The following is a 22,914-nucleotide window of genomic DNA, read 5'->3' as shown; positions in this document are numbered from 1 at the left end:
GGCCGCGAGCCACATGCTAATGGCTCGTAAAGTCAAATTAGAGTTCATGGCCAGGGCATTCTTTTGTTTTTGTTTTTAATGAAAGAGTAGAACAGAAGACATCTTGCATAACAAGGATAAGTACTACTTATCAAACTGCTGTTTCTATTGTGTGGGTCCTAGGTTGTGATATCCATACACTTCCGACTATTGGTCTTGCTCAAAACTATGAAAGCCTCTGAATTAAACAGTCTCCCAAACTTTATTCTTACCAGAAAAGCCTATGACCTCCTATTGAGTATATGTTGGGATTTCAGAGTAAAAGTCTCTTTCTCTTGTATAGCTCGGCCGTCATTCCAAGCGAAGAAAGTTGGTTCTCTGCTAAAGGGCACTGCCAAAGGAAGACCACCACCCAGGAACGGGAGCCTAAGAGGAAAGTGATGCATCACCATCTAGTGGTTGGACGCTGCATAGGTTTTATTCCAAAGAGCAACAACAATCCCTGCTGTATCTAATCTGTTTGGGATGATATCTAAATTGCAAGAGTTGCAGCGATCTCAAACCTTATCCAAGCAGCTCGAGTTGCTATCTGATCCCAGACCCCTGCTCACACTCCATGCCTGCTTTCTCCTACTTTGCTGTAGAACCTTTGGAAACCCCTGTTTCCTGAGCCTCTGTCCTCTGAGTAAGAAGTAAGTGGTTTCCAGCCTTCAGAAAGGGAATTACTGCCTCTTGTGACAAAATGGGTGGGTATTACGCTAAGAGAAACAAATCAGACAGCAAGTCAAGAACCATATGATTTCATTCATGTGTGGGATATAAAACTGAAAGCAACAAATGAACAGACAAGAAAAAACAAACAAAAATTCAGACACAGACAGCAGTAAGGGGGTTACCAGAGGGAAGCAGGGGGGTGGGGAAGGTAGGGTAAAGGGGTCAAATATGTAGTGATAGAAGAAAATTTGACTTTGGGTTATACATACAAATGGTAAGTCATAGGATTATAAAACTTGAAATCTATATAATTTTATTAACCAACGCCACCCAATATATTTTATGGGGGAAAAAGGAGTGCAACAGAAAAGCTTTGAGAAGCAGCAGCAGTCTTAAGAACTAAGGAATCTGGAAATAGGACTAAGAACTAAAACTTCTATTTCTATGGCATTTCATGTTGTCAGATTCAGAACTAGAACTCGGGTCTCTGGATTTCCTCAATAAATGTTCTTTTTAAAAAAATATATTTTTATTGATTTTTTTTTACAGAGAGGAAAAGAGAGAGATAGAGAGCTAGAAACGTTGACGAGGGAGAAATATCGACCAGCTGCCTCCTGCACACCCCCTACCGGGGATGTGCCCGCAACCAAGGTACATGCCCTTGACCGGAATCGAACCCGGGACCTTTCAGTCTACAGACCAATGCTCTACCACTGAGCCAAACCGGTTTCAGCTCAATAAATGTTCTTTTTATACAAACAAGAACCACATGGGGCACATGTTCACCTCCGGCCTCTGGTCTTTGTTACCTTTTGCTCACTAATCCTCAAGCCTCTCCCGATTCCTCTGACCTTTAGCACACACTGTAGCTATTCTCTGGCTCCCAAGGGTGTCACAATCCCAGAAATGCCCACGAACCTCGGTGACAGTAATCCTGGCAACCGTGGTAACCAGAGCTGCTGGGGCAGAGGCCAGGAAAGGGGGTCAGAGAATGGAAAAACAAGAGCTCTGTTTATTTTCTGTTCACTGTACGCCCAAAGCTTGGCTCTACAGTCAGGGTGACGTTGGGAAGGAAGTAAATGAACCCTCTGAGGGCCTGGCAATCACACTTGGCATGAGGAGTAGGCGACACATGCTTAGGTCACAAGGGTTCTGCCCTGGAATGTTGGCTGTTATCGTCCTGATTTCCATCACTGCCTGTCTCTATTCCTTCTCCAGTCTGTTCACAGGTTCTCTCCTGTCTCCTGGTCTTTGCTACCATGGCCTATGCCTGGCCCCCACAATGTTGAACTTCTAGAGAATACCCTGAAATCTAAAAAAAAAAAAAAAAAAAAAGTGATGTGGGGGCGCTCAAATCTTGCATATGGCAGGAGGTAGACGCTGGGCTTTGAGGGGATATGTAGTTGGCACCCAGGACTCCCCTGGTAGGAAGAGCCACTTCAGAACATCCAGGACACTTGCCCTGCACCTCGGACACCTACATGCACACATCCCAAGTACACCAAGTGCCGCACACCCCGGTGCTCAGCCTGTCCTCGGCTCACTGGTCTCCCCACGTACAGCGCTGCTCCCACCATCTCAGTGTGACACTGCCATCACCGGCAAGCCTGTCTTCCTTCTCCCTGGAGGGTGAGGCACCCACGCTCCCTCTGCGCTTTTCCACACGATTGACCAGGTCCTGCCGTCAGTCTGAGATCTGACCCATCTCCACACTAGACTAGAAGGTGGGCTGGAGCCATAGTTTCATTTCAGCTAGGCTCTGAAAGGTTAAGTTGCTTGTTCATGGTCAAGTTATAGGTTCATTTCCCTCATCTATGAGAGATGATCAGTCTGTATCCTGTCCCTGTGGAAGTTTAAGAAGATATTATAAAGCATCTAGAACAGGTGAGCTGTTCAGAGTACAGAGCTACCAAGTCTGTAGTACTGAAACATAGTCCACTGGTGTTATTTTCTAAGCCAGGCTCTATGAGCTAGTGAATTCAAAAGGAAACAAAGATTCAACTAGGTAAGTATCAGAATTCATCCAAGAGATGGAAAGTGAGAGAGAGGCGAGAGATGAAGGAGTGGGAGTGGGGGTCCTGATGATACTGGTGCAGATTATTGCGCGCGCGCGTGTGCACGCACGCACGCACACACACACACACACACACACACACACACACGCACGCACCCAGAATCAGAAAACGGAGATTGGGCTATTTGTGGAACTCCAAATAGGCTTAAAAAAATGCAGGACAGTGAAAAAGCAAGATTATTCACAATCACGGAGAAACTAGGAAGAATTTCAGAAGGTGCAAGAAAAAACACAGCGTTTAGGAATCTAATTTAAAATGTAAATATAGCCTGACTTTCTAGCACCCCCTGAGCCCCCAAATAGTAGTGACTACAGCTAGAGAAGACTTTCTTGTTGTGTCAGAATAAAATAATATGTTGGTGCACAGAGCAGACAGTGTGTGGGAGGAATAGGTTGGTGCCCAGAGCAGGCAGTGGGAGGAATATTACTTCCCCGAGACATTTCTCAGGGCCCAGAGGACCACTCACCAGGGCCGCGGGCTGGGGTGGTGCTGACTGCACACTGCACAGGGAGGCCCGAGGCACATCCTCTCCCACTGGAGCCGGGGCAGTGGCCTGCGTTTCCTGTGGGAAGAAGCAGGCACGATGACAAATTCTGAGAGCTATCAGGCTAGTAACACTGAACAATGATGGATCAACAATACACTCTGCCATAGACTACGCTGTGAGCGTGATTCTCCTGGACACCTAGGGTTGTTGAACAGTAAATAAGTCAAGGCATGTTAAAGCTCTTCGGCTACCGCTATTTCAACTTAGTTTTACCTCTCTCCTTCGGTAGGTTACCTAACCTCTGGAAGACTCAGTTTCCACATCTAAAAAGTGAAAACGATAGTAGTACTACAAATCAAGTGTTAGCAATGTGCTTTAAGGAGATAAACCGTGAAGTGTTTTGCTTGTACCTGGAAACAGTAAATGCAATAAATTTTAGCAACTGTTATTTCTTATTTTTATGAATTATTTATTTCTCATCATATATCAATCATATAATACAATGTAAGACTTTACATAAATACATCATTTTTATGTATCTTAGAGCTCCCTGCACATTGTAAATAGCTATATACAAATACAAGTAGTAATACTATCCCAGGAGTTCTCAGGTGTGGTCAGTCCATGGACCAGCAGCCTCAGCATTTCCAGAGAACTTATTAGAAATGTAAATTCTCGGGCCCCTACGCCAACACACTAAATCAGAAATTCTAGGAGTAGGGCACAGCAATCTGTTTTTGCAAACCCTCAGGCGATCCTGATGTATGCTAAAGTTTGAGAGCTGTATTTTATCACAAGGTAAAAATTCAAATAAACTATTTATAAATCCGGGCATTTATGAAAATCTATCCTATGTGCACGGTGTTTAACAGATGACTACTTAAAACTTTGTATAAATATAAGGTGTAAAGAAGTGCCAAGAGCTAATAACTTGTTTGCGACAAATGCCTTGTCAGGGATATATATATAAAAGAACTGCAGACTCTCTGGCATGTTATATCCTGCTTAGAGTTGGAAGTGTGGTCAGGTTTGGGGAGGGAAAAGTAGGAGACAGAGGCCATATTTTAGCACAGCCTTCAAGGGATGTAAACTCTCTGGCCCCCACGCCAACACACTAAATCAGACATTCTAGGGGTTGACGTAGAATTAAGAGGGGAGTTTTTCGAGATGGAAGGAACCACGTGAGCAAAGCCATGGAGATACACATTCAATGTCATGGGTTAGTGACGTGGGGAGGCACCTGGGTAAAAAAGGAAGCTGGGGCCAGAAAACATTAACAGAAATTCTTCTGTAGGAAATGGGTAGCTCCTGAGGGCTGGCGCAAGAGGACGACGTGGCTACAAGCATGCTCAAGAATTCTGGTGGACATACAGGATGGACTGGAAGGAGACTGAAGGCAGAGGCCATTGCCATTTTGAGGGGAGTGGTGTGACAACTTTAGCAAGGTCAGTCACAGAGGCAGGAATAGAAAGGAAAGCATAGGCGTGAACAGCTTCCTGAAGGAATAATTACAGGTCTCAAATTGCGAGAAAGTCAAGGTCAGCTTGGGGAAAGAAAGCACCTTCAGAAAAAGGCAAAACAAAGCTGCATGTTCAAAAAGACAGCATAATGGGGCTTTCTTATTAACCACTTCATGTTAAAACACTTTGGCATCATACTTTTAAGATTTTAGAAAGTCATTAAAAAAAACAAAGCTAGAGACTTAGTTTTAGAAACATACTTGTGTTTTTTCAGTTGGCTTAGATTGTTTTTCTTTACATTTAGCCTGGTCAAAATCTTCTGAAAGCTCGTCAATGAGTTCTGATTCACTGAGGGGCTGTAATACAAGAGACATTGTATATTATGAAGTATTTTCTAGTAGTTAAAAAAAAGTTTTCATGAAGAATTTTTTTCTGGTTAACACAAATTAGGACATATGAGATCTAAAACTAAAAGCTAATTTAATTAAAAAAATTTTTTTTGAGAGAGAGGAAGGGAGGAGAGAAACATCAAAGCTAATTTATAGATATTTCATTTATCAATGTAAGATGTTATGCAAATAAGGAATATTAGACACCTCAGTGGCACAAAAATGTTAATGGTTTAAAGTTTTCTTGATACTTCAATTACAGAGTAATTTTTCTCAGATAAAATTGTTTGTTCTTCCCAATGAAGATGTGTGTCGTTTTTCTTTTGCAACTGTTTTTTCTCCTTCCCACTGACTTCCTTTCTGAGTAAGTCAGAGGAAGAATAGATTATGTACTCCTCTCCTATGACTACGTGGGGTTTTGGCAGAAGTTCTGTTATCCTTAGTTCCTGCAGGTGAGGTGGATTATTTGTTTAGGGCATTGGTGATTTTTCCTAATAAGAGTGACCTATGACAGAATTCAAAATCTAGGCCCCGAGTTGGGCAGCCTGAATTTGGATTCCTGGCCTTGCTATTTTCTAACTGTGTGACTATAGGCTATGTACATAATCTGCTTCCTCACCTGTAAAATGGGAATAATAATAGCACCTTTCTCATTTAGTGAGGACTCAAAAAAATAGCCTACGAAACCAGGCACATAATAAGTGATTAATAAATGCTGCTGGTTGATACCAAACCAACTTCAGTAATGGCAGTGCAAAACCATTAGAGTGCTTGCTGCTGTGATTAGAATCAAACTCAAGCAAAATGCTAACCATCTAATTTAAGGCCCTCTTGACATTAGCTCCTAAGGTGCAGTAGATGTCACCTAGCAATTGATAATAGTCTAGTGCTAACCCATGAGGAAAACAACATAAATATGTGAAAAAGAGTCACAGATCGGAGCCAAGTGTTGCTATCAGCAGTTTCCCTCTCCTCATCCTTCTGTCACAATTATCTCAGTTTATACTTTGCAGTTCTATTGTGCTGTAAGTATCCATAAGAAACTTATTTCCCAACCTTGGATTTTTCTTCAGGTTCTGGCAATAGTGGTTTTCCATCTTTATCCTGCAAATGAAATAAAAAATTTATTGAAAACTAAATAGAAAAATTTGCTTATGTTTCTCTTGGGAAATTGCAGGAATATGAGAAGAAAGCTTTTTTTCTCTTCATATTTGAGTGAATTTCTATTTCAGATTTATCTTTTATAAAGTATCAGAGGTAAGAGTTGAGATGTAAAAATCAAGGGACCAAATATCAAATCTAATGCACATTTACTTTTCTTAAAAATTTTGCCTATTCAATAGGAAAATTGAATTTAAAATATCTTTGACAAGAAAGGTGCAACTACATTAATAAAACATTCCCCCCCCCCTTTTTTTTTAAGTGTCAATTTTCCAACCCAGGGTGAAGAGGTAGATATTATTCCTAAAATACTGTTTTCAATTTTTTGGATATGAGGTTTCACAATTTAGAGTATTTCTAAAAGTGAAAAACTTTTCATCTATGAAAATAGATAAAAATCACAACTATTTTCTAACATGTTTACTTGATTACTTCAAAGATATATTACAGCTATAATTACAGGCATTCGTCCACCATTCTGACCTCAAAATAAAACCTTAACCGAGAACAATTAGAAATAGCCTACGTTTCTATCCACCACTGAGATCCATGGTGCTTTTATCCAGATAGCAGCTAGAGGAAAAAAGTATTCCCAAGTTGCCCCTTCTGCTTTAAGGTAAAGGATCTATGTCAAGTATTGTAAATAGTAGAAAAGCTTGAATTTGTGGGAATTTTAATTACCACGTGGTCACGACTTAGGAAACCATTCCTTATGGGGTCCAACTCTAGAGAGCAGAGATGAAAGGATCCAGGGCTTTCAGAGTTAGTACAGAAACCAGGGCAGATGAGCCCTTCTGCACCCTGGGACATTCACCCAAAACACCACGGAAAGCAGAGGCGGGCGCTGCTGTGTGCACTGTAGCTAACAACGTACCGTGACTGGTTTCAATCTGTACTCCTCTGGGACTGTTTCTTCATCTTCACCACACTTTTCTCGCTTCTCTTCTTTGGATTTTGCCTGATGAAAATGGAGACAAAAGAATAACTAAACATTTGGATAACATATGTAAAACAAGATAGCATCACTTTATATACTTCATAAAGGTGATGTAGAGAAGACCAATTCAGACAAAAGTGTCTGTAAGGGCTTTGCAAACTATAAGGCAAAGACCAGGGTGAGTGGCTTTGAGGAAGGCAGCAAGTGGGGTGACTGAGAAAAACAGCCAGGAATCTCAGGAGGTGACCCAGCCCTGCTCTCAGGCACTTCATGACCTTGGGGAGCCACTTAGTCTTTCTTTGGCTCAGTTTCTTCAGCTATAAAATGGGCCTACTAATAATCCTTGCCTAGCTACTGACTTGTAAGGATGGCTGGAGAAAGGCGAACAAAATATCCTTTGTTTGATACAGTCAGGCACAGTGCAGAAGTTAGTTGCAATTATTTCAAGAGCCTTCATCTTTCTTACTCAATGAGGCGGTTCTGTGCAGGGGAGAAACCCAATCCTCCTGAGTGCTAGCCACAGTTGGAAACGGGAGAAACAGCCCATCACAAATCTGGGCTGATCCATGGACAACTAGTTTTGCCTCTTTTACAAAAACTCCCTTCCATATCACCAAGACTTCACTGGATTAGTGAACCATGAGCTACCAACTCCATCCGACATAAAAGTGTACAGTAGTTCTCTACTAGATTGCTGGCTTCCAGGATATAACATCTGCATCTTAAACAACTGGTGAGTAAGGCCAAGTTCCATGATATGTCACAATGTGTGCCTACAGCAAGGCATAGATGCAAACCAAGGATCTCCTGGGCACAAAGGTGGGCAGGTGTCACTCAGCAAATTCCAGCTCAAACCACTGCTCCCACCTACATCTCAGCCTAAGATTGTACCTCTCCATTGAATGATTAGTTAGCGGATTCATTTAAAAAGATTTACTGAACACTTTAATGAACCAGGCACTCTTCTAGGCTTTGGCATATACTTTTATTGTTCTATAGATGCTCTACAGTTTTATAGCATAACAGCTCTCATAAGGGATGAAAGATTTAAAAAAAAAATTTTTTTTTTAACATTTCCAGTTATACTCTACTGCAGATATGTAAGAATCGCTATGATTAGTGGTTCTCCTCAATTCAGAGATTTGTGGGGTCTCTGCCTACAAACCAGTCTTCGTGAAAGGCACGGTCACCTGTTTGGCAGGACTGCCCCGCCTTCCCCAACCTCCACCCCCTACCTTCCGCTCAGGCCTGCCCACAAGGAGAGGTACCTGCCCAGCTGGGTCCCTTCTATTCCTTTGGTCTTCATATTCTTTAAATGCCTGAACTGTAGGCGTGGGAAGTAAATATCTACTCAATTGAAATAGCGCCAGACTACGTAACTACACATAGAAAAGGGGAGGTGACTGATGAGGTGTCATTGTAGATGTTACTTTGTGTTACGATACCTTACAAAAATGACCAGGAGGCCTGGGCCCCTTCTCTGAAGCACTATGTAATTTTTGCTCAGAGAGCTCCCCGGTGGAATGTGCAGTGTGGTGGCGAACTCCTGGAGGTGGTGATCTTTGCCAGACTTATCACACCGGATACCCAGGAAGTAACGAGTTCACCATCAGATAGTGAACCGCCAGCTTACTCCGTTATGCTATTTCACTTATTGTTACATCTATTTACCTAATTTTTAGTGCCTCTAAGACTCTTTTTAGTCCTGGGATTTATGTTGATACCTCCCCTCCCCTCCCCAATGACTGTCACATTAAATCACTCTAATTTTCTGTAAGAAGCCGGAGGCTCATGGCCATGGAGCTCTCTGGTGGTGGAACCCCAGTTCAACGTGGGCTGACACGCCTGCCTCCTGGATTCTGCCTGGTCCACTCTTTAGACAGTAACGTGCGTCCCGCATTACAACGTGGTGCTGTAATGGCTCCCTTTCTTCCCCATACATTACTTCGTCCTGGAAGACGAGGGCCGTCTCCCCGGCTCCCTTGTGTTCGCCTTCACCAAGCGTGCTGTGCCACACTGCATCTGGGGAGCCCTCGAGGAAAGTCGAAGATAGAAACTGGCCCATTCTGGACCAGGAAGGGTCCCAGACTCAGGGAGAGTTGCTGGGAGTCTGAGACTCACCTTCCCCAGTGAGTCAGAACAGGAAGTGACAGCAGAGGCAGTGGCATTGTGACAGCGGCACCTGCCAGCTCCGCCCCCCTCTGCCCCCAACTGACAGGGTGCTGCTCCTAAGGGCCCAGACTGCACGTCCATGCCCCCCACCCCACTCCCCAGACCCACACTGCCTTGCCGGGAATGTCCCAGGACAATTTTCTTCTGTCCTCTTTTCCTCCACAGGACTCAGTTGAAAATTCTTTAAAAATTGTAATTTAATATTAAAACTCCACTCAGGTCAAGCTTGCTTTGGCTTTGTTAAGATCTCGTTAAGTGAGGAGGGATAAAAACTGCCCAGCATCACACTCAAAGTACACGGTAGCTTCAGTTACAGAGTCACTGTTGCTGGATTTTATTCTAATTTGAGACAAATTTCAACATCTTTCCCCACGGGGTGTGTGTGTGTGTGTGTGTGTGAACTCCCTACCCACTTACAGTCACCTGCTTCTCTCCTTATAAAGAGCCACCCCACACCCTTCTGAAAATACAAATTTCCAACTTCCATAAGAGTAGACAAACTTATTTTCTCAACAGCCCACTGCTTCCATTTTATCTTGTTTAGTCAGGTATCATTCAGGCATTGGCAGAGGAGATTAGTGTTCATTTTAAATATTAAAATTCTAGACGGTTTTCAAGACAAACACTCAAATATACTTCTTGGCTGCTCACTCCCCTGCCAGAAGTCTCTAAATTAACCAGAGATGCTGAAAGGAAGGCAGGGTGAAGAGTAGTCCATTTTAGCTTTCCAATAAAACAAAATCATTCGAGACACACATAGCACATTCAGTTTTGTAACCTGCAGACTAACATGCTCTGTACATGAACTCGAAGGTCAGTACCTCGTCGACTTCCTTAATGGAGCTGAGGTCGGGCTCGGGTTCTGACTTCCGGCGGCCCAGAGAATCCGAAAGTGCCTCCAGTGCCTGGTCACTCATCACGTCCTGTGACAAAGGAAAGGGTCTGTCCATTAAAAAAAGAGATCCAGAGACAGAGAAACATTGATCAGACCACTAAACCTCAGCGGGAAGGAAGGTGAGGGTGGGGGTCAGGGGGAGAGATCTACCAAAGGACTTGTATGCATGCATATAAGCATAACCAATGGACACGACAACAGGGGGTGAGGGCATGAGTGGGGGGGATAGAGGGCTAATGGGGGAATAAGGACACATATGTAACACATTAATCAATAAAGGAATTAAAATTAAAAAAAATAAAAATAAAAAAGAGAGGATCTCCTCAGCCTGAACAACCCATCCACTTCTTTGTAAGATACACATTTTAAATCTAAGAGATGAATTGTGGGTTGGGGAAGGATATTAGGAAGGCAAGTTTATCTGAAACCTAGCAAAAGAAAGAAAGAAAGAAAGGATAAAGAACTTACCAGGGAGTGACAATGGGGGCCAAGACTCTTCCTACAGTAACGGTGCCCCAGGGGCACACTGCACCTCTTACTTAGCAAGCTAGAAGTATCCCTCTAATCATAACTATGCCATTATAAAACACCCATGCCAAAATAAAAGCTGCAAGAAGCGAACTTTCACTATCCTGCTTTTCTTTTTCTAAAAATGACATCAGACGACCCTGTCCCTGAGCACAGCAGCTAAGCCCAGAAAGCAGGGGCACCTGGGGTGGCTCCCACTGCCTTCTCCTCTGAGGCACAAAGGCTGCTCCCTGAGGGAACACCCACTCTGGGGGTGTGGTGCTCTGACTGCTCCTCCACCAGCCAGATAAAAATAAACCGTCCCCTCAGGAGGGGAGAGGCAGAGCGCTCAACAGCAACTGCTCCTCGCATTATCTGGCCTGTCTGCACACGGGCCAGGCTTTCTCCTGCAGCCCAGAGCTGAGGACCACATCTTAGGGCTTGTGAGATTTAGCCCGCGTTGACTGTGGTAACGAGAGGTGGACAGAAGCGGCTACAACAAGACCCCTCTACTGGTGCTCCAACTCCTAGAGGAAACCAAGTTGATTATTTTATGTTCCAAGAGTATCATTTCTCTGGTACCCTGCCCTCTGTGCACTGGAATAGTAAGATGGTCTTAATTCACAACCAAGAAGATTGTGCTGAAATCTCCCACGAACTTCTGCAGAAACAAGGAAGACCTGCCTGGAGGTGATGAGTATCATCCCGATTGATCTGATTGCTCCACCGGCCTGCAGGGAGAAAGACACCCTTCCTCACCCTCCCCCGTCTGCCCCAGGATGCAGAATGCACTTTTGGGACTGTCTGGCATCAGCTACATCAGCCTCAGGAAGGCAGCTGCTGCCCCTCGAAACATGGTTATTTTCCAAAAAGTAATTGTTTATACCTTCTCCACCTTTCTTTTTTTCTCCTGGGGTGGAGCAGCACTTTTGATTACTCCGGCTGACTGAGCTTTTAAAACTTCTCCCGTAGATTTCTGAAAAACAAAATACAAAAGATTAAACGTGCAGAGGAGAAAAATGTAATAACCAAAACTAGAAAGTAGTTGTTCTAAAGTTCGGGAGGGTTTCTAACAAGTTCCCCTCTAGCATTAAACACAGTACCTCTTTCTCCGCTTTCTTCCCACCAGCGGTGCGAGAACTGCAGGTGAAGTCCGAGGACAAGGCATCGATGGCGTCATCGGGCCCCAGGGGTTTCTAGACAAACGACACCAGGATGGTATCACGGGGAGTCATTCAGGCGAAAGATCAGATTATACACCAGCAAAGGAAGACAGTACTCCGGCAATTCCTTTACCACCAAATGAGATGTGTTAGTAAAATATCGCAGATGAAAGACTATGTTTGGTAGGAAATGGGTTTTGCACTATTACTCTTCTGTTTCCTCTTTTGAATGTATTATATGTTAAGATATTCCCATTCTATTTTTATTAACACTTATCTTATCCTAAAACTTTCTGGGTTCCATTTCTCTTCTTCTCAAAAAATAAAAACAAACAAAAATCCATATGAAACCAATGAGCACTGACACAACCCCCACATACACTCCCTTTCTCTGAACAGATGAAAATTGCATCTGATTTAGAGGTTATGTTAGCCATAATACAGTACTGATAGCCCTAGCCAGTAACCAAAGATACAAAAATGTGCACTTGGATCTCAGAAGACATTCATGTAAACTCACCGAAGAGTCTGGAGGAGGCTTTGTGATGCCTTCTTTTTTCTGAAACAAACACACATTGATAACGTTGAGAAGGCAAAAGTAATCCTTATAATCAGCAAAATGTGTTCCTCAGTGACTGTTATGGGTTGAATTATGTCCTTCCCAAAAGCACATTATTGAAGCCCTAATCCTAAGTATCTCAGACTATGACTGTGTTTGGAAACAGAGCCTTTAAAGAGGTTAACAGACTGGCCAGGGTGGTTGATTGTCAACCCATGAACCGGGTGGTCAGGCCCAGGTTGCGGGCTCGATCCCCAGTGGTGGGCGTGCGGCAGGCAACTGATCAGGGATTCTCTCTTATCATTGATATTATTTTTTTCTCTCTCTCTTCCTCTCCCTTCCTCTCTGAAATCAATGAAAGTATACATTTTAAAAAAGAGAGATAACTGAGGTTACATGAAGACATTAGGATGGGGCTAATCCAATATACCCGGCGTTCTTATAAAATGGGGAAATATGTACCGGGGATACAGAGGGAAGACCCCGTGAAGGGATACAGGGAGAAGACAGCTCTCTACAAGCCAAGGAGAGAGGTCTCCACCAGACTTTTAGAAGGAACTAACTCTGCCCACACCTTGATTCCAGTCTTCCAGCTTCCAGAATGGGAAGACAATGTATTTCTGTTATTTAAGCCATCCAGGCTGTGATTCTTTTTATGGTAGCCATGGCAAACTAATAGAGTGAATGTCATAGTCATGAACTTTTCATTTACCCATTTTATTTTCTAAATTTAAAAAATCATAACTATATTGATGTGATAAAGGATATATTAAAAAAAAAAAAAGTAAAGTAAAAGTAAATGGTTATTTGACTTACATTCAAAAGTTCCCTGTATTCTGGAGGAATTGAGCCTTCTCTTTTACCCAATTCCTCTATGTAGAGAGACTTCATGGGATCCTGTAATAAAATCACAAATTTAAGCACATTATATAATTAAGTATCTGAGAATGTTATATGCATATTCTGAAACCAAAGTACTATTCCATTCTCAATTTATAAAACTATTGAAATAAAATATAAATTAAGAAGCCAATACTTTACACAACTCTGAAATTTGTTTACATACTTTCCCTTATTTAAGTAGCTTAACCCATATGAAATGCTAGAAAATATTCAAATCACTATGTTAAATTTGATTCATCTATTAAAATACATTGGATTTGAAATGTTTTTAATTGTCTGATGTTTCCAATTCATACAAAAATACAGTTAAAAAGAATAAATTTCTATATAACCCAACACCCAACTCTATCAGATCTAGTCACTTCTTATGTAGTTCCAACAAAACAAGTAGAGAGAATGATGCCTCCTGTTTGGCCCTTTCCAATGCCATTCCCCTTCCTTGTTAACCAGAGATAGTTACTAAGGTGAACTTAAGTGTGTCATATCCACCCACTGAAAGTGGAGCATATTTTAAAACGGTTATTCTATATATAGGTATCCACAAACAATTAGCAGCATTACTTTGCGTATTTTCAAATGCTATACAATTGATATCATATTCAAAATCATGTGTTTATAATGTATCCATGTAGATAAATGAATATTTCATTTTAATCACTACAAAAGTATCCCATTTTATTATATTGTCTCCTGTTGAACAGAACCATTCCCGAATTTTGCAGCTGTTCTTATAATTCCTTGCACAGGCGTCGAAGGCTCCCTCTGGGGAATCTGTCTAGACACGGAATTGCTGGCTGCAGGGTTTGCACATCTTCAGCATCCATGGAGATCTAATACGTGTGAAGTGACAGCTCTCCATGTTGTAGTATCACTTTCCTAATTACTAGGGAAACTCGCATTGTTTATTAGCCCAGCATGTTTTCTCCTAATTTCCTATTGGATTATCTTTTTCTCACTTTTTAAAATTCTTCCTGAGTTCTGGTATAAATCCTTTGTGGTGTCTGTTGCAAATATTCCCTTCCAGTCTACGGTGTGTCTTTTCCTTTAAATAAAACATCATATAATTTTCTTGCTTTTAAGAAATCAGGGATAGGGATGAACTGAGGATGGTAAATATCTAGAAATCAAAATAAATCCAAGTCCACAGAACTTCAGTCTCCAGGACAGAAAAGTATTTGTGGCCCAATGGACTCTATGCCAGCGATAATCTCAGCACAGACAATTAATAAATGTTTCCTGCGTCAGCAGCAATTCCATCCCAACACTAATTCAGTTGCTGTTACTGATACTGACACGGTCCTGTCTCTCTCCAAGTAACAGAACACTGAGTGGGCTTTTGTGTATCATGACCTCATGTTGCTCTCTTACCCATTAAGGGTGAATCTTTACAGATATTAAGGTCACTTACCGAAACTTCAGGTCCAGTATATGGCGTGTTATCTTCTTGTCCAGTTTCTTCAGGTTCTCCTAAAGTGCCTACTAAGTCATCCAGGGCAGCATCCATGTCTGACTGGAAAGAAGAGAGAGCAGATATTTAAACGTTATTTGTTACACATACTTCACTTTTGATTTTTTAAAACCACAAAACACTAATCTGTGTAGAAAAATACCAAACACCAAAAGTTCTTCAAATATCAAAATAGCTAAAATCTGGCCTCAGGAATTCAGGGGGAAGGGAAGAAGGGGGATGTTGGATATAAAAGAGTGAAGTGATTAGCTAAAGAACATATATGTATAGCGCATGGATACAGACAACAGTGTGGTGAAGGCTGGGGGAGAGGGTGGGGTGAGTGGAAGTGACCAAAGGTGAGGGGAGGAGAATAGAAGACATCTGTAATAGGGTCAACAATTAAAAAAAAAAAAGAATTAAAATGGAAGCAAAAAATATTTACATGTATTGAAGAGAAAGAAGTCTTCAGAGAAAAAAGGCAGAAACACTCTAAAAATATGACAAGATAACGGCCTATTTGAGACTATATAATGACTTATAAGTAATCTATAGAAAAATTTAGTTTAAAGGCTAAAAATGTAAAGCTTAAAGGAAAAAGCTTTATTATTTAGTAAAAATAACTTTAAAAAAATTTATTTTGCCCAGCGGGCATGGCTCAGTGGCTGAGCATCAAACTAGGAACCAGGAAGTAAGGTTTGATTCCAAAGTCAGGACACATGCCTGGGTTGTGGGCTCAATTCCAGGTGTGGGGGCGTGTAGGAGGCAGCCGATTAATGATTCTCTCTCATAACTGATGTTTCTATCCCTCTTCCCTTTTTTCTCTGAAATTAGTTTTTTGTTTTTTTTAAATTACCTTATATTTACACACCTCTTTAAAATGAAAAGGTGTGTATTTGGTTGGTAAATCCTACACCCAATTATTCTTAAAGTACTTTCAGTGCTATGTAAAATAAGAAATTCTAATGAGTTGGGGAGTTTCCTTTTAGAAAATAACTATGCTACATGTATGATTTATTCAAGTTAAATTGAAAAAAGACGTGAGCATCTTTACTATCTCATGCTGTGAATGTGCACATAATTTGAACTGAAACTTCCTATTTTCCACCTTTCCTGTTATTATTGAAATCCACTAACAAGCAGAAAATGCTGTCTATAATTACCTGAAAAAAATCTGATCTCAGTTAAACCTTATTATTTAGTCTCAAAGTTTGGAGATAAAAAGCCATATTCAGGTAAGAATTGCAATTTTTTTAAGTTTAAAGGTATTAACTACATGAACAAATGTATTGTTCATTAAAGCTTCCGGACCAATGAACTCACTGCTAAAAAAAGAGAGAGAGAGAGAGAGAGAGAGAGAAAGAGAGAGAGAGAGAGAGAGAGAGAGAGAAAGAGAAAGAGAGAAGGACAAAGCAAAGTACAAAGAATCATGACCATGTTGCTATATGCAGTAGGAGAAATTCTTGGTATTTATTGCTGATCAATAGATTTCTGTAGTTATGTATACAAACAACCTCAACAAAATCTCTCTCCATAGCACCTTCTCCAAATAAAATCTATGCCAAAATGTATTGCCCTGTGTTCTTTCATCCATCTGTGGAGTTGTGTGTGTGTTTGTTTGTTTGTTTGTTTACGTACTTGTGCAAAGATGTTCACAAACAGAAATTACCTGAAAGGGATGTTAAACTTTCAAGAAGTGACAGTTTACTCTACCAATATGGGCTTATATCAGTACTAGAGGCCCGGTGCATGCACAGGTGGGGATTGGGCCGAAACAGGCAGCCTGACATCCCCCAAGGGATCCCGGAGTGCAAGGGCACTCTGTGAAGTTGTATTGCTCGGCAGCTCCTGCATTGAGCATCTGCTCCCTGGTGGTCAGTGCACGTCATAGCTACCAGCTGGTCAGCCAGTGGCTTAGGCTTTTATATTATAGATCATGAAAAAAATGACTCCATTCTAGTTTTAAGGTTAAGAATGACTCATTGTGAAGGATAACCTGAATTTAAAGGGAAAACAACAATATCAGGAAAGACCTTTCACTGTTTAACTCAAATTAGTTAGTAAAAATAACTACTATATTAACACTACAATTTTAGAAACTCCCCTCATAATGTATTAAAATTTGGGGCCTGCTAGCTTTAGACTAATTAAACTGGGAATTTCAGACTGAAGAAGTACCGGACATTCTTTAGTGATAACTCTGGCTAAAGCAGACATATTTGCAGGAGAGAAAGTGGAATGAAAACTTTATGGGAAGTAACTGGAGTTTTCAGAACAGAAGGTTCTACTATAAAATGTTACAAACATATGTGGGAAAACCACACTTTTAGCCCAGTTATATTATCTTGAAACAGTTCATCAAAAAGGTCCTTTCAGTTACCCCCACCTCATAATGTCTGCCCTCAAGAAATGAGATCATGATAGAGAGGCTGCAAATAAATATCTTAGGCAGAAATGCACTGCTTTCTTCATACCTTTCCAGATGGTTTACCCGGTTTGGACTCAACTGGTACAGCCGACATTAATGATTTATTTTCTTTTTTCTGGTGGAGGTTTAGAAAGAAATAAAAACGTTTTCACACACATTTATAAAATTTAGTAATATTACATATATTAAAATGAATTTAATACAATAGCACTGATCATACAGTATACAGAATCTGCTCAGTGCTAGACACTACGGTGTATGTGTTATACCCTTTTTCAGGACAGCATAAATCATATTAATAAACCATAATATAAATTAGTGGTTTGGAAATCAAGGCTCAGAGAAGTTAAGTAACTTTTCCCAGGTCACACAGTAAAAAGACAGAACCAAGATCTGAATCCAGAACTGCCCATCTCTTTCTTCACCAATCTTGGTTGCCTCTCCTGGGGCTCAGTCTCTGTGGGTCCCATAAATTCTTCCTGTAAGTGTCCATTTCCTCTAGCTGTTGCTGTTTCAGTCTCTGCTACCCACACAAGACCTCCACACCCCTTGGTTTGGTATCTCATCACCTACTCTTCCCTAAATGTTTCCCTAAAACGAATTTCCTTCCAACCAGTGCTTCCGCTGCTCTATCAATAATCACTAATAACTTTCCAATCTGTAATTTCATGCGTTTCCCCAGCCCCTGCCAGGGACCCCTCTATGACTCTCACCTCCCACGGCAGCCATGACCGAGCACCATCCTGGTTTATCTCGGGCGTTTGTGCCCCCGTTCTCTGCCGCCTCTGGCATCTCTTCTGCTTTACCCCCAGCTGCACCCAGCCTACACTTTTCTGTGCTGTGCTGGCGGATTAGTCCAAGAGCATTCATTCTCTAGGGCCAGGGGCCAAATGCCTTCAGGGCCTGGCACCAACAAAAGGATGACTTGGCCAGGAGAAGACAATGGGAAACTATGTCCCATTTGCCGGCCCCTGAATTCTGGGCAGCAGAGTCCGGAGGCGGAGAGCACAGACTCCGCCTGCCTGGGTCTGCACCCCAACAAGCACTGGCTACACCTCAGTGTCCTCCTGTTTATTCTATCTCAGACAGAGAGTGTCTGCACCTACCTCAGGGATTGTGAGGATTAGGTAAATGAATCTATGAAAGTGTGAAAGCCCGAGTCTGCACATACTGAGCCCTTTGTAAGTGCGTAATTAAATAAATGACTGTGTGATTGTCACATTAAAAACACTGGGGAGTTGGAGGACTGACCTGGACTGGTGGCTCAGTGGGTTGGAGCGCCCTCCTGTATACCAAAAAGATGTGGTTTGATCCCCATCTGGGCATAGATGGGAGGTCACAGTGCTCACATTGTTTGGCTTTCTCTCTCCCTTCCTCTCTCTCTCTCTCAAGTCAATAAACATATCCTTGGGAGAAGATTTTTAAAATACTGGGTGGGCCATCCCCAATTCTCTCTCTCCCCCTTCTTTGCTACTCCAAAACAGTATTCTAATTGCCTTATTACACATCTTTCCTGGGATACCTCAAACACATTCAGCTTTTCTGAAATCAGACATCATGTTTTCTCTTCAACCAATTCCTCTGGGGAACTGTGTCTGCCTCCCAGTGGCAACCAGGGGCCGGCTCCGAGTGTCAGGAGGCACCCAATCTCCCTGCACTGGCAGGAGCCCTCCCCTTAGGGTGACTGACCTAGCTCCTTCAGACTCAAGCCCTAGGTTAGCCTGAGCTTGCCTTTACCTTTGCCCAATCATCTCCCAGAACCTGAAGGATTTACCTCTGCAAAGCCTCCTCCTTTTCTCCCCACCAGTTTATTCTATCTCAGCTTGAATTTACACTAAATTAGAATTCACCAGGACTACTGGAACAGCCCCTGGCCAACCTCCCATCTTCCTATCTGTAATCCCCCTGTGGTCACTTTCCTAACCCTTTTGCAGCTTTTAATGGCACCGCGGCAACTGTTCTCTATTCTCTTTCACACTGTTTAGCCTCTGCCTGTTGAATCACTAACTCACCTTAGCAGTCTCCATAGCAACGCCTCAACCTTTCCTTCTGGTCTTACAGTCCCACCGCTCCCCTGCACTTCACCCAACGGTGGAATGCATGCTGCTCCCAGAACACATCTTATCCTTTTCCATGTTGATGCCTTTGCAAGTCTGCAATCCAGACTATGTTCCCATGCCTCCCTCAGACTGGATCCATTCAAGATCCCTGTGGATTCCCGCAATCAGGTCCTTTCAGTCCTCACCAAACAGCTTGCTCCCTGTCTTAACCTTCCTTGATTTGCAGCTGAGGCAGAGTGTCTTCTTCCCACCCCTAGAGGGCCAGCCTGCACCTTGGGTGTCAGACATAGTGCCTTCAGCCTGGTATGCACTAAAACAAATAATTTTTAAACATGTAGATCTGATCAACCCCATGTTATGGGAGACAAATCAGAGGCACAGAAAAGTGAAGTGATTTGCCACAATTTCCAGCTCAAATCAGTGCAAACATTCCAAATGCTCAAATTCCATGTAAGCCTTTCTTAATTTTTATTTTTCAGATTTTACTGAAACTCTAATTTATATTTAAAGTAAAATGTAAAATTTTGTTTAATTTAAAAATCTATTCTATCAGATCTAATCCTCTGTCTTAAATCTACCCTTTTTTCAAACCATTTCATCGACATGAGAGAGCAACGTGTACCCTTTGGGTGGGTTGGGGGTAGAGGTCTCAAGTGGTCTACTGCAAGAAAATATTTTTAAACTAAAGTTGGGTATTTTCATTTAAAAGTTTTTATCTTACACTCTAAAACATTTGCATTAATTTGAACAAAAACAATGTGCATTTTCTCCCCAAATCTGAGAAAAAATTAGATATTTCGGGCAGATGTGCCATAATTTATCCTACGACTTTCCTTACCATTGAGCCTTCAGGAGAATATCTTTTCCATTGTGAGAAGCAGGAAAATAGGAAAATACATACTCCTCCTTTCTATTTTCATCTTCTCATTATTGCTTCGATTACTTACTTGTGTTTCCAGAGAAGTAAGTACTAGCATTTCTAAGGAGCTGGCCTCACATGGGTAACACTCTGTATTGCATGAATAGAAACACAGACTACTTCTCATCTTACATTTCCAGGCTAGAATCTTATTTGGCTCATCAAGGACAAAAGGAAAATTTGCCCTATCTCTGGTCAGAAGGGTATATATACTCTCTCCTGAGGGGGGTAATGCTCTCCCCTTTGAAAGCCTCCCATATCAATTGATGTAGATGTAGTGACTATTCCTGGTTGACTAGAGAGCAAACTAGTTGACAATTGAGAGTAATGCTATTCAAATGCTCACGGCCATTTTACTTGCTTTATTTCAAACCTGTACATCTTGAAGGCAGGCTCTGAGTCAACCTGCATGTCTATTTCCTCAATCCTGATACCAGGCCTTATACATGGCAGGTGACCAATAAATATTTATTGAATATAAGGATTTTAAAATCAATTTCAGTATTCTGCTCCCTCTATATCCTTTAGCTACATGATCCTCTTCACAAATTTTTGTATGTGAACAATGTTCAGTGTTGAGTGTGGCAGCACCAGAACCCTAAATGGTTAATGAGAGCCGGAGGTAAAGCCCAGGTAGAATGGGACTCCCCTTAGCACACGTTTACCACGAGAGACTGATAAGCATCGGGCCCACGCACACCCCCCTGCTTGTGTGTGCTCACCTTGTCGCCTGACTTGCCAGAGGCCACAACCACACCAGCAGCAGCCGCACTCTCTGCACCTGTGTCCTGAGATTTAGTCTGAGGAGGAGGATGAAAGATGAACAGAATTCAGTCTCTTTGAGTGACTGTTTTTGAGACTATGCATTTCAAATGTCACCGCTGAGCTAGTGTGCCCTTGTGGACATCTTGTATAGGAAAGGTCACTAGCTTCCACTGAACACGATGCTACACTGAGCACCAACCACGTGAGGCTGGACTCAGAGCTTTCAGAGTCTGAGCAGGTAACACAAACAGTGAAGTGGGCCAGGGAGGGACTGTGGTAAGTTAGAGCACATATACCAGGTGTCAAGCTCTAGTCAGTTCTTGCCATGTGAGCCCACTGTGGCCAAGTGTCCTGATTTTTCTAGAGAAGCTAGACATTTTGATCTTATGTTAAGTATTCTGATTTTAAATGTTGGTAGCTAATGTAAATAATATTGTAAGCCAAACGAAATACATTTGAACAAAACACACATGAGCTGCCTTTAACAGGTGGGCCAGAGATTACAATCTCTAATTGGAAGTACACTGTTAAGCAGGACTAGTTCTTGTCTTGCAAGAGCTATCAGTGGGAAAGTTCCTCTCATATTTGTTTATTCTTCTAATAGTTGATATTTCTAGTGGTTCTAGAACAGTGGTTCTCAATCTTTTTAATGCTGCAACCCTTTAATACAGTTCTGTTGTGGTGACCCCCAACCATAAAATTATTTTCGTTGCTACTTCATAACTATTAATATAATTTTGCTACTGTTAATGAATTGTAATGTAAATATCTGTGTTTTCTGATGGTCTTAGGCTTTATAGTAGTGGTTCTCAACCTGTGATCATGCAGGGCATCTGGGTTCCCCCAGCCCATAAGGTCCAGGCAGCTTCCTGTGTGAGGCATCAGAGCCTGCTGCCCTGCCATCGTGACTGGACCCTGTTGGGCCATAGGAGAGGACTCGGTGGGACATCCTCTGGACCCGTCTGGTGCTCTTCTCAGGCCTTTCATAGGCCCATGTTTCCACAAGGTAATTTGCAAAACCATCAACATGATCACACCAAATCATTGTAATCGAAGATATATTTGGCATAGCTCAACAGATTCACTTCCACATGTCCATGAAGAGAGAGGACCTGTATCTCACTCTCTAGGTGACCTTAGTGATATCCTCGCTATTAATTTGATTTATTTACCTTTGGTTTTGTTGGTTTCTCTGACGTTGGCTGCTCACTTGACCTGGAAACTGCCTTTTCTTTATGACCATGCTTGCTTGCTGAATGCGACGTGCCTTTGGATAGGCTTTCTGGCTGAAAACACACACACACGCACACACCACATTGTTAACAAAATGGCAAATACAGGTACTTTTCTCAATAGAGTAGGAAGTGTTCAAAACAGTTGTGTTTTATGTAGTTTTTGAACTGTGCAAGTTTAAATAAGTGTGATATCAATGTAATGAAATTTCACCTTAGTTACAAAATTTGAAATAATGCAAATCCTCCACCCCCAAATTCAGCAAGAATCATGAGTAAATTGCAAATCCTTTTATTGCCGCATGGTGGTGCTATTTTAGCTAAAAGCAAATACCAGCCAACTTCACAAGATTTGTTTCTATAGCAATTTACATTTTAAAAGCTTTTCAATTACAGTTGGCATTCAATATTATTTTATATTGGTTTCAGCTATACAGCATAGTGGTTGAACGATCATACAATTTACAGAATGATCCTTCGGGGGACGTAAGTCTTGACGGATGAGAATTTAGTATTTCATCCCTCACACACACACAAAAGGCTTCCCCCCTTAATGATATCAAGCACTAATGCTGATCATTTACCTCGTGTTGTTCCTTTGGCTTTTTTTCTATTTTTTTCTCATCCATAAGCAGAGGCGGCTGTCAATTTCAAAAGATAAA

At 41.8% G+C, this 22,914-nt stretch overlaps 1 protein-coding gene across 28 annotated transcripts in view; it reads right to left on the bottom strand.

The window, feature by feature from the left end:
- Positions 1-22,914, bottom strand: part of CAST (calpastatin) — a 113,620-nt gene that overhangs the window by 24,214 nt on the left and 66,492 nt on the right. For 21 of the 28 annotated variants that reach the window (XM_045571780.1, XM_045571787.1, XM_045571779.1 and 18 more), the window contains 14 exons: positions 22,837-22,893; positions 22,193-22,306; positions 20,978-21,055; positions 17,323-17,391; positions 14,810-14,911; positions 13,315-13,395; positions 12,460-12,498; positions 11,880-11,972; positions 11,663-11,752; positions 10,196-10,297; positions 7,140-7,223; positions 6,161-6,208; positions 4,976-5,071; positions 3,235-3,330 (listed from right to left, as the gene is read on the bottom strand). In XM_045571780.1, the coding sequence (XP_045427736.1) occupies positions 3,235-3,330; positions 4,976-5,071; positions 6,161-6,208; positions 7,140-7,223; positions 10,196-10,297; positions 11,663-11,752; positions 11,880-11,972; positions 12,460-12,498; positions 13,315-13,395; positions 14,810-14,911; positions 17,323-17,391; positions 20,978-21,055; positions 22,193-22,306; positions 22,837-22,893 (1,149 nt within the window). The remainder of the gene's footprint in view (positions 1-3,234; positions 3,331-4,975; positions 5,072-6,160; positions 6,209-7,139; positions 7,224-10,195; positions 10,298-11,662; positions 11,753-11,879; positions 11,973-12,459; positions 12,499-13,314; positions 13,396-14,809; positions 14,912-17,322; positions 17,392-20,977; positions 21,056-22,192; positions 22,307-22,836; positions 22,894-22,914) is intronic. The other 7 variants (XM_045571783.1, XM_045571789.1, XM_036410605.2 and 4 more) reach the window with 4 other exon arrangements.

This window comes from Pipistrellus kuhlii, unplaced genomic scaffold, assembly GCF_014108245.1.
Source record: "Pipistrellus kuhlii isolate mPipKuh1 unplaced genomic scaffold, mPipKuh1.p scaffold_m20_p_4, whole genome shotgun sequence".
Taxonomy (NCBI): domain Eukaryota; kingdom Metazoa; phylum Chordata; class Mammalia; order Chiroptera; family Vespertilionidae; genus Pipistrellus; species Pipistrellus kuhlii.
Note: the sequence above shows the minus strand (reverse complement) of the source record. Positions and strands in the feature narration are given on the sequence as shown.